This window comes from Morone saxatilis, unplaced genomic scaffold, assembly GCF_004916995.1.
Source record: "Morone saxatilis isolate NCDOM2014 unplaced genomic scaffold, NCSU_SB_2.0 Contig8, whole genome shotgun sequence".
Lineage (NCBI taxonomy): Eukaryota > Metazoa > Chordata > Actinopteri > Moronidae > Morone > Morone saxatilis.
The window spans coordinates 11768144-11779945 of record NW_023340257.1 but is presented as its reverse complement, the minus strand read 5'-3'; the positions used below and the strand labels follow the sequence as shown (position 1 = coordinate 11779945).

At 42.8% G+C, this 11802-nt stretch overlaps 1 protein-coding gene across 1 annotated transcript in view; it reads right to left on the bottom strand.

The window, feature by feature from the left end:
- The window catches only part of clpb (caseinolytic mitochondrial matrix peptidase chaperone subunit B), a 29147-nt gene that overhangs the window by 15129 nt on the left and 2216 nt on the right, over positions 1 to 11802 (bottom strand). The window contains 5 exon segments of the mRNA XM_035680442.1: positions 1732 to 1860; positions 3437 to 3451; positions 3454 to 3496; positions 3499 to 3541; positions 9296 to 9382. Of these exon segments, the coding sequence (XP_035536335.1) occupies positions 1732 to 1860; positions 3437 to 3451; positions 3454 to 3496; positions 3499 to 3541; positions 9296 to 9382 (317 nt within the window).

Genomic DNA, 11802 nt, shown 5'->3' with positions numbered 1-11802 from the left:
AAGCTGTGGTAGTTAATAGGATTTTTGTAGTGATGGTAAGAAAAAAAAAGATGGATAGGAGCCCACGAAGAGGAAATGGATTGAAGAAAAAGACAAATGACACAAACTTTGTCGAGAATAATCAAACACTCATTAAAAACTTGTATAAAAGTTTTAATTAAGCGTCCATTCACACAGGATCACACATGCACATGGACAGTAATGTGTTTGTGATTGAAAGTCTGCGATGTCACGATCGTTATTGGCTGTGATGTCGGCGCCAACCCGGCAACGGCCCAGTCGGGTGAGGAACAACCCACCCCGTCTTTAATGTGATTATCTTAAAACAAATGTCTCTGCTTTGTGAAATTTCTTACCTTTTTAATTCAAAAATGCGACTGCAGAACATTTTATCGAGTTAGACGAAGTGATTTGTTTAAGCGTACAGAGTGCTTACAGACGCAGGGGTGAGACGGGCGAGACAGGCAGACAGCTTTGAATGCACCATCCATCATAAACATAAACAAGACATTAATACTAGCTTGTGTGTGTGTGTAGTGATGGTGGTTGGTGTTTGATCCAAAAAAATGTAGTGTTTTTCAGATTAAAAAGGCCTAAAAAGCAACAACTACAAATGATTCAAAAGGGCGTGTACAAACTTAAACATATCAAAAGGATGAAAGCATACATGAATATATGAATATTTTAATTAATGAAATGGGTGCTTGAGTGCACAAACACACACACATACACACTCACAAAGACACACAGACAGACAAACAACACATCCTGTGATTGTGGAGTTACCCCAAGGGCATGTTCTGAGCGGAGGTCACAGTTCAACTAGGCCGAGCTTGTTTAAGAGCTGCTCGCCTGGAAACTGAGGGGGATATTCTGCCCCGAGGGTCTACGAGTATGTGTGTGTGTGTGTGTCGGTGGAGCTGAGTCAACGACAGGTGCGAGTGTAATGGGGGTGAATGGAGAGGGGGTATGAACAAGTGATCAATTTCAAATGAGCTTTGTAATACTGTTTATATTACTCGGGGGTGGAAGCGTTAAGATGATGATACATGGAAAGCTTTTTAAAGCTGATAGAGATGATACTGCCTCCAGCTCCGAGGGCAGAATGAGTACCATTTTGTTCCGATTGCAGAGATCAAGGTACGGAGCCTGGCATGTGCCGTGATAAAACTGTTATCCTTGAATTTGTCATTTGTTTCCTCAAATTAATAAATTGTACAATATAATTAGTAATCTGTGCACATGAATCAACAATATACAAACAATCTTATCCCAAAGAAGCACAGTGACAAACACAAACCTGTGTATATCCATGAATCTATGCATGCAAAACACAAGTTTATCTATTTATTTATTTGTTCTTGCAGTTTTCCCTCATGAGGGATGGACTCTCCTAAGCAAGGGGCAAAAATCCTCCAACTTCTTCCCCTCTCTCTCTCTCTGTATTATAGGTGGTCAGGATGGAGCACATCAATAAAATAACATGACCCTCCATAAAATCAAGAACACTTATTAGTCAAGAAACTGATCCTACTTTCATATTTCTAAAGATTTTCACTATTTTTTAGGGGCATTAGAGAATCAACTCATACCACCACGATGTAAAACTGCAGAGTTGTTATGCGAACTGTAGGAGCAACTAAAAGTGTAGATATCTAGACCCACAGAGGTCCCGGTTAGTCTCTAAAGTGGGAATAGGGATGAGGTTGGGGAGGGTAAGGGGGGACGTACCAGCCTCAAGCAGCATGCTGACGGTGCTTGGGTCATCAGCCAGCGTGGCGTAGTGAAGCGCTGTGCAGCCACGAAAGCCGGCCCTGCTGCTGAGCCGGCTGCTGAATTCATCCTCTCTGGACACGAGAACTGCAGGGAGGGACGGAGAGCAGAGAGGAAAGATCAGAACAAAAGATGGCATTTTTCTATTGCAGAACATCCACTGGTTGACAGGGAGAAATTACACATACAAAGCCTGCTGCTTTACAAAATTTCTTCAGATGATTTCTAGCACAAAGAATAAAAAAGAAAAATGTGTTCTTTAAATAAGTTTAGACTCAAAATGGATGTGACAAAATACAACTCCAATCTGAGATGTAACCAGACTACTTTGTGGAGCTGAGCAGAATAATGAATTAACAAACAACTTTATCTAGAAATGTTTGAGCCTCTAAACCTGGAAGAACTTTCTTTAATTCATTCGCAGTCAACGCTAAGACTGGAGAAAGTGTGACAATGATACCGCTGCAGACTACAAGATTGTCTTTCCTGTTTCCAGCTTCAGAAGAGTTGTTCATTTTCACAGATTTAAGCTCAACTGTCCAACACGATAGGAACAATACAAGTTGTGTTTTAGGGTCTCCTTTGCTGTGCTCCTTACTAATAATAGAGATAGTCTATCATTCTCTCCTTACTTCTCTTTTTCATAAGAGCACTCATCTCGTGCCACTCCTCCATCATCCATTTTTATTTTTTCCGCCTCCTTCCTCTCCTCCTCGGTATCCATCAATTCCTTTCATCACGCGCACCCTCTTCTTCCATCCCTCCCTTCCTCCCTCCCCGCTCCCTCTATCCCAATAACTTTGTCTCATCCATTTCCTGACTTCCTCTCCCTCCCTCATCATCCCACCCATTTCCTTCAATCTCTCCCTCCCTCTATCACCCCTCCAAAACATCCACATCTTCTTCCTTCTCCTCCATCTTTAACCTCCCCCTCACTCCATCTATCCCTGCTCTCTACCTTCTTCCCTTCCGCTCCCTTTCTTTCACTGCCTTCCTCTTTTCATCCTTCCTTCATCAGTCTTTCCCTTCCTCCATCCATCCCATCTTTTTTTCTCTCCTCTCTCTCTCTCTAAAATCTCTGGGCAGTCTCCTCTCTGCCAGTGTACTGTTTGTGCTTGTGTGTGTGTTGGTGTGCTGTCGTGTGTGTTGTGTGATGCAGCAGCAGAGACCAGGCGCGGCCGATAATCAATAGCACCAATACAAGCGTGGCACAGGCCCCTTAGGCCCATCCATCCAGCGTGCGCTGGAACGCTTCCCCACGCTACGCGGCCCCACGTGGACGCCAAACCTGACACGCCATCATAAATGCTCTGCAATATACATATCCCATATAAAGTATGTCTGCAGAACCCAACACAGACAGGGAGGGGGTAGCGATGTGTGTGTGTGTGAAGAGCCTGTGCCATCCTGTCGCCGGGTTTTGTGCGAGCCTCCGGAAGAAAACAAATAAAACACACAACCCGTCCTGTTCGTTGTCACCGACTAAAAATAAATACTAACGGACGAATGAACGTGTACATATATGCAATCTTTATGCAATCATAGATGTCTCATATATCGGTTGAACACTTAGGTTCATATGTGTAATATAGGAAACCACACAGCAACATGGCGCATGATGATTAACACAATCAGTCTGCCAAGTGGGTTTTCTGTTTTTCACCTTCCAGTGAGTGATGCCTTTCTCCCGCGAGGTGTCGTAAACGTTGTTGAAGTGATCTCCGGCGTTTGGGGTGCGGCACAGGCTTCGAGCAGAACCTTCACCACGGCGACGTGGAAAACAACAAAGGACACAGAACAGCGTTCAAATACGTGTAATAATGTAATGTGCAGATTTTCTACGCGTTTTAATTCAGTATTTACAGCCTGGTCAGAATATTAAAGATATATCCCAGTCTGTGGGTTGGTGATATGGAAGTCTTCTAATCACAAAATGTGTACATTTTATAATTGTTTATAATCAACAACATATGGTGATATTAGTACATCACTGGTTATAGAGTAGTATCTGAGGGTCTCTCATTTTTGCTGAATCCTGTAAAAATTCACATCACAGTGACGTCACGTCATCCCAAATAGCTTTGACCTTAAGAGTTCCCTTAAGTTTCTCTCGATCCCTAAAAAGAAACGTGCTATATACATACACAGATGGCAGTGCAAACCATCTAATTCCTCAACTGACAATGAGCTGCTTTCACCTGATTCTGCTGCTTCCTAAACATGTACGACATGTGCACAGTGAAGGGGCCAAGGGTCGGGCATGTTTCCGGCGCTGTTCTTGTTGTGGTGTTTGTGTGTAGCCCTTCATTGGAGCGTACCGCCTTATAGAACAAACACGAGTACCTCGGCAACACCACTCACTGTGACCCAGCGGACATTCCAGGTACCGTCTCTCCGTCTACAGAACACACTCACACTTTACCACCATGAACGTGAGCAGTGGCTTTGACATTGAGAGACAAACACATGAACACACAGAAAAACTAACCGGCTAGTCTGTGCCGAATGAGAGCGAGAACGGGGGCGATGGCCGAAACATGAACCCTGGCAGTACGCTGCTGGCTGTCATTAAACCTGTGAGTATGTAATGCAGCCCGAGAGGGAGCGATGGATCATTTTCAGCTAAATGGTTATGGCATGGCGGCTGAAAGGGCTTAAATGGAGCAAAATGATTATTCATAAGAGGATGGGGTGGACTCCATTTTTAGAGCAACTACAGTTGACCACGTAACAGACTACAGCTTCCCTGTGTTCCAAAAAACGAGTATTGGCAGGAGGTTTGACGTCAAGAATGATGGAGCAACTGCGTAAGTCAAGTTCTGATGTTACACTAGAGTCAATTTAAAGGTGAGGAATGAAATTAGACATCCTGTTCACCTGATACAGCAACAGAAAGTCTGGTTTAAAAAGAAAGTCATTAGATATTTCAACAGGACAAAAACGTGTTCAAAATATAAAACATTGTGTATTTGACAACAGACTAAGATATCTGAAGCATGCATCATTAAATGCAAACAGGGATGCAACCAACATTTTGTTGACTTTTTTTTTTTTTTTTTTTTACTTATTCCTCTATAAAACGTTTATCAGAAAATAATGAATAATGCCCACAGCAGAGCGTATCGTCCAAGCAAATGACTCCATCAGTAAAATATATCAGCTGAACTAAAGAAAACCCAGAATAAGAACGAGACAAATTTTGCCTTTACCCATTAACATAATTACAATCTGACTTTGGGAGTTTGTGCCGTCACTACAGTCCATGTGTGTTCCTGTGGGAGAGCGAGGCTGAGAACAGCCTAGCCAGGTCTTTGTGTCTGACCTTGCTGAGGGGGTATAAAGGACTATAGGGGGGTCCCCTTTTGTTACTGTATCACTGTGGCTGGGGGCGGCAGGGGGGCCGTGACCCACGGAGGGCTCTCCTCTCACCCTTGCAAGCACTTCTACAAACACATCGATGCATCCTCCGAGACACATACAGACACACACAAACTCCAACTATGGCCGGTCACACGAGGCTGGGCAGGACTGTGTGAAGAAATTAGATGGTCTGAAAAGGGTTAATGGCATCAGAAAGGTAAACATGAAGGGATAAAGAGAGGAAAATTGCAGAGAGGAGGAGGAGAAGGAGGAGGAGTGGATGAAAGGAGGGAAGTGCAACTACAAAGATGAAAGAGAGGGAGATTTAATTACACAGGATAGTGCTAAAACTAATGAGCTTTTGAAAACAGTTTATAGTTTTACTAATCAACTGATGATCAAGTGGCTAACTTTATTTGGGACATTTAGGAGGAGAGTTGCAGCACTAATTTGAGGCCAAACTGAAGGCATGCAGAGGTTAATTAGGTTAAACTCTCATTTTAAAGGACTGCGCCAAAAGTTGAAATTACAGACTTCCTACGGACTTCCTAATACGAGATTATTTTACTTTCACAGCTAAACGAAGATAAAATGTGTGTTGAATGAGGAGGGAGTTACCTTGCTGCTGACTTAACATCCTCATATATAACATAGTCTTTAACTTTTTTTGTCAGTCTTGTGCCAATTGTGTTGACCCTCAGTGACTCTCTATATATGTATATGTAAATATATAGTCAGCATTTTGTTGAACTGGAACATCCTCATTTTTTTTCCTGCAGTGCAGAGATTTAAACCATTATTCAAACCGCTACAGTCGGTATTAAAATTACATTAATGTAATCTGTTTCAGAGCTGAGACGGAGTTTCTCTTCTACAGAACAGATGTTTCAAATATGGACAATCAGTTTAAGGATGTTCTTCCTGCTGTACCACCATCGAGCTCTTTTACTGAAAGCTTTAAATAATGACCACTGTTCACTTAACCAGCCGGTGCTGAGGCTGCTAGATTTAACCTTCCAGCTCGTGCCGAGGTTTGCCAGCAGGGGACTGGTGTTACTGCTGAGGGCTGGTGTTGGTTTCTCATCCTTGCCCTGGAGGGAAGACAGGAAACAGACACTTCCGTCTCTCCTGGGCTATAATAGACACCCGAGCCGAACTGACCATCCATGTCTCTGACCACCTGGTCCAGACGCTGGACCTCACTTGACCTCATCTCACCCGGTGAACACCTGGGGTCAGATAGATGCCAGGAAGAGAGGTTCACTGCACAAAGCGACTTATTGTACTTTATTGTAGCTAACACTAACAGACATTTTGAGTGGTGGTCAAGATGTCATTTTATTTAACTGCAGTATATATGGTAGGTCTAAAATCGTAAGTAGAGCCCGACCAAAATATCGGTTGGCCGATATTTGCCTATTGCTGACATATCGGTATTGTGTTGTATCTGCTTAAATGTCATCGGATATGCGCCGATATTAGCATAAAACAGCTAGAATGGTTGATAATGTAGTATATGTGTTTATGTTAAATTATTATATTCTTGTTAATTATTACATGTTTGTATGGTATTTAGTGATTAGCTTAAGAAAGCAGCCTTCTGAGTACTCTAAAGTCGGTATCAGTATCGATCGCAAAAACTTGTAAGTAACCATGAACGTAAAAAAAAGAGAAAGAAAATAGAAAAACATGTTTTCAAATATTGTAATGAGGTATACTTTGAATTGATGACCCACAAAAAAGATGAGGTTGATCGTGTAACAAAACCGCAACAAACTTGACTTGTCACACAGGCTGCTACTATTTAATAATAAACTAGTCAGAAGATCAGTTTTAAAATATTACAGGGAGAAATGGCAGAAACAGACACGGTGGACTGGTGAGATGAAGAGCTGCAAGGAAAGGAGAAGAAAGCTTTAGCAGAACACATGATGGTTGAAAATCATTACATGAACCCTTTAATGTGGCACAGGGTGGAATAGCCTTGTTGTTCATTATATTATCAGTGAGGGAGTATGTTTTTATTGTGCATGTAAAACAACAATATCCCATAAGGTAACTGACTCTGTCTCTACATCAGACACAATCGTGTTCCATCGTGACCAAATGATAATATTTCACTCTGGTGATTTCCACCATTATTCAGCTAATCCCGATCCCAAACCCATAATCCCACTCCACGCCACTCTCTCTCCACATCTAAACTATTCTCTCCTCTCTTTCCCAACGACCTCATCCACTCGTACCACCATCCCTCCGCTTTTCCCCTCGTTTTGTCCTCCTCCCTCCCATCGAGTCACTCGGCCGACAGGTCGGAACGGTCAACAGGCGTTACACTCGGCTGAGCGCTCATTGTGCACGTGAATGCGGCGAGGGAGGGATGGAGGGAGAGAAAGAGAGATGGAGATGGGTATTGTGTGTTAAAGAGTGCAAACAGTGGGCCAGGCCCTGCGCCTCCCTGATTTAGCCCCACATCAAAGCTAAGCAAACACACGCCCCCCTGAAGTCTCACCCTTAATTCTTCCACACACCCCTCTACTCCACCCTGATTCTCTCACACAGCCGCACCCCGACCCCTGAACATGAGTGAGACCGCCTGGTGGACGCAGTCAGTGTGGTGAAATCCTCTGCCTCTTGAAACATAGTTATCACTTCTGGTCTGGGAAAATATAAATACAGCGTGAGGGAGGGGTGAAGTAATTCAACAATAAGATCCACACTGACATTCTAGCTACGGGCGAAACCTTGTTCATGAGTAATGTTCCCTGTGTTTTCACTTAACGGCCGCAAATAAAGTTGTGTGCGACTGAGTAATAGGCAGTTGGCCTGTAAGATATTTGGTATAAACTCCCCTTGTTTGTGAGTTTGTGCGCACATTCACACGTGCATCTTCACTTGTGTGTGTGGATATAAGTGTGTGTGTGTGTGTGTGAGAGAGACGTGTGTGACTGATGTGTGTGAACCGATGTTCTGTCTTCCCTGCAGCAGTGACGGCTCACTGGGGGGTTGGAAGACGGGATTAAACACAGAGGAGTGTCACTGCCTCGCTGAGTTATAGCACTCATAACACACACACAAAACAGTGCAGTGACACACACACAGACAGTGTGTATAAAGACAAATACACGTACAACCAAATTTGTATCCAAAAACACATGACATACATCAATGTTACACACAGACAATCACTCAACACACGTCATGGAAATATAAAGACATGCTGGAGCGAGTAGAAGAGAGTGCAACTAAGTATTTTCATTCACTTCTAATCATTTTTACGACTGATTGATTATCGTTTAGAAACCGTCAAAAAAATGGGAACAATGCAGGGTGGTTGTTTACAAATCACTTGTTTTGTCCAAAATCCAAAGATATCCAGTTAACAGTCACATTTAAGGAGCTGGAATCAGCTAATTAAAACTATTAACAATTTATCAAAAACTGCTGTCATTTAACTTTCTGTCAATCTACTAATCAATTAAGCGCCTCAACACTTCAATGTATTATAACACATTAATATAAAAATCATAATCCAAACTTTTAAATTAGCACAAATTAAAGGCTGAAACCTGAAACACAGAAACATTGATTACAATAAGAAAATGTCCTATTTCTTTTCTTTCTGCTACAATCACACACGGTTCTAGTACTAAAGATTTTAGCAGCATTCATTCAAACTATCTCACGAACTTGAGGAAAGAGCCACTGTAACCCTGAGATTTATGGTAAGCTCACTTTAAGCTATTTTGATATTCAAATTTCACATTACGCTTCTCACGGACACATGAGGCCCTTGAACAAAAAAAAAAAAAGTGACCAAACGATCCTGATGGAGGGAAGAAAGAAGAAAAAGAAGCCCTGTAAATTGGATTTGGCCCGGCCTTAACCTCGGCCCCTCTCTGTGTTGTCGTGTGTGTTCTGGGGGCCAGGAGGCTAATTTAATTTGTTGGACAGAGAGATGGGGGGAAACGGGTAAAGACCGTCTGTCAGTCTGAAAGTCGCACTTTGCACTTCTGAAGACCTACTGTAACAACCAGACCCTAGGACATGGATGACATATGCTCACACGCTCACTCATGCGGACAGCTGCTTGATACCTAAACACCACGTTGCTGTTACATATGCTCAGTGAGGTTTAGCTGGTTGAAGACGCCACACAAACCTGTGCTGTCGGTTCATGGCGGCCACCATGAGAGCAGTCCAACCTAAGCGGTGGCGGTGATTTGGGTCGACCCCCTCTTTTAACAGCCTGATGGAAAGAAGAAACAAAAAGTGGTTGTAACTTCAAACGAGCATCAAAATCAATATAAAGAATAAGGCGGCTGAAACAAGTGTCCATTTATTAGTGCTGTCAAAACAGTCGTAGTTGTGTATGTTAGCGTCTTACTGGCATATAATGATGTAAGAACAACAACGTGGGAGTTAAAGGGGAAAAATCCCGGCCGTCCATCTGCTTGTGTGACTGTATCAAAGACCTGCCTTGTTAGACACACCAGCATGAAACCAGCTCATGATGTCTTTGTCTTTATCTGAAGCCACTTGCTCCTTGACCAGTTAATGTGTCTCTGTGTGCGAGCCAGGTGTGTGTTGAGCTTTCTGCCTGAGGCTATGACATCAGGTACTAGAGTGGCACAGTCTTTAGGTGTGTGTGTGTGCGTGTGCGTGTAAGTGATCTGTCTGTCGTCTCGTGCTGAGCAGGCAGACAGTGTGTGTGTTTACAGTCAACACGGTGGCCTCTGTCTAGGTCTGCACTCAGCTCTGATTCTCTCTGGCTCTGTTTTCACTGCCTGGTTTGCATGCGAGGTCCAGGATCATGGTTTGGGCAGAGAAAATGGCTCACCGCAACAGCTACGTCTGAGCTTTTCAGTAGCTGTTTCGGTTCAGTCAAAACCCGAGAAGCTCTTAATACTTTAATTTTACTAGAGGGGACATCGTAGGAAGGCAGAGCTTTTGCATTTCACAGAATAATACAAGGCAGAATTGGATGGAACAGCATTGTAGATGAGCTGTGGTCCATGAGGAGGAAAAGGGCTCAAGTCAATTAGGTCAGACTACATGAGGAGGATCGCAGAGTCGTCATCTCTACAATCAGAGGTGACAATATGCTTGAAGTTTCAGACATTTTTGGTTCCGTTTTCTGTATTTGTGAAGTGAACAAGAACATCTGCAATTAAACCAGACCTTAACAATGGGTTTATCAACCTAAAAGTCTTTAATGCAGGTTTTACTACGAGCTGTAAGAGCACAGAGACACAATTCTATTTCACAAGCTACGGCTGCAATAAAACTGGAGGGAGAATATTAGCTTTTTCCACCAATAACATTTCCAGATCCACAAATATTGGATATAAGCACAAAATATGAGCCAACAGCAGCTTCCAACCCTAAAAATGTCAGCATCGCTATCAGCCTCCAAAAACCCTTACGAGTGGAATACGCTTCTTAATGGTAAAGCCTGGGCCTCGTGACAGCACATCAACTTCATAAACGATGTTAAAACGCTGTCACGGGATTATAAATGGTTTCGCCACACAACTGTAGTACAACTGCTTTTATAAAGGCTGTGTGAAAACGAGACCTCCATCCTCTTCACTGGCTCTCAGCAGACACACCCTGACACTCTACCACGACTATAAACTAAACCCAAGCACTTAACACATCTGTGATCTGCTGACTGGCTGTCTCGCTGACTGTCTCGCTGCACTCTCACCTTCACCATCTGCCACATGGGCACAGGTAACCCAACCCGGCAAATGGAGACACACACGGATAAACACATGTACGATGTGCTCATACACACTGGTACAGACCGAACGACACACTGGATACGTACGAGCACAGATTTAACACACATTAACATTGTTATTGCCCCCAAGGTGAATAGCATGACGGATGAAATCCAGCCATCCAACGCTATGTTGTGCTAATATATTACCAGGCAGATTGTACTTTAATATTTTGGTGTCGCAGCGAACACCTCCGTCTGTTTTCTTAATTGATAATTATCAGCAGAATAGATGGGACCAAGAAGTACTAAAAGTACACCGACACTACTGACGTACTCCTTTTTGGGCGGCTCTGGTTCAGTCTCTGAGTGTGCAGGACAATTATAGGGAGCTATTTGAGTTTAAGATCAGCGTCAGACAAAAGGCACATTTTAATTTATGAAAATAAAAAAATAAAGAATAAAACTCAAGGCACACAGATGAAATGGAGCTGAGTGTTCGAATGTCCTACAAACAAACAAACACACACCTCCTCAGCACATTTACACACAGATGGTTCTCTCCTTCCACCTGGTGGTTGTTGGCGGGATTACACATACAGGTAATGTAACTGGTTACTTTCAGACTGCAGATGATCCTGGCTGGTTTGTAAACTGCCCTCAGCAGATGATCTGTGACTTGTACAAGACTATAAGCTCTGAACAACACTAAGCAGCAGAAGATGATGGTTCATTCAAAGAGTATGTATGTATGTGTGTGTGACCAAAAACGCAGAAAGAGCTCACAAGAAAACTGTAAACTGTATGTATGCAGACCTCGCACAGGCTGAATATATGACACATGTTTACATTATATCAATATTAATGTTTAATATCTATGTGTATACATGTATATCTGTTCAGTCATCATATTATATATACATATTATTATTATATTATTATAA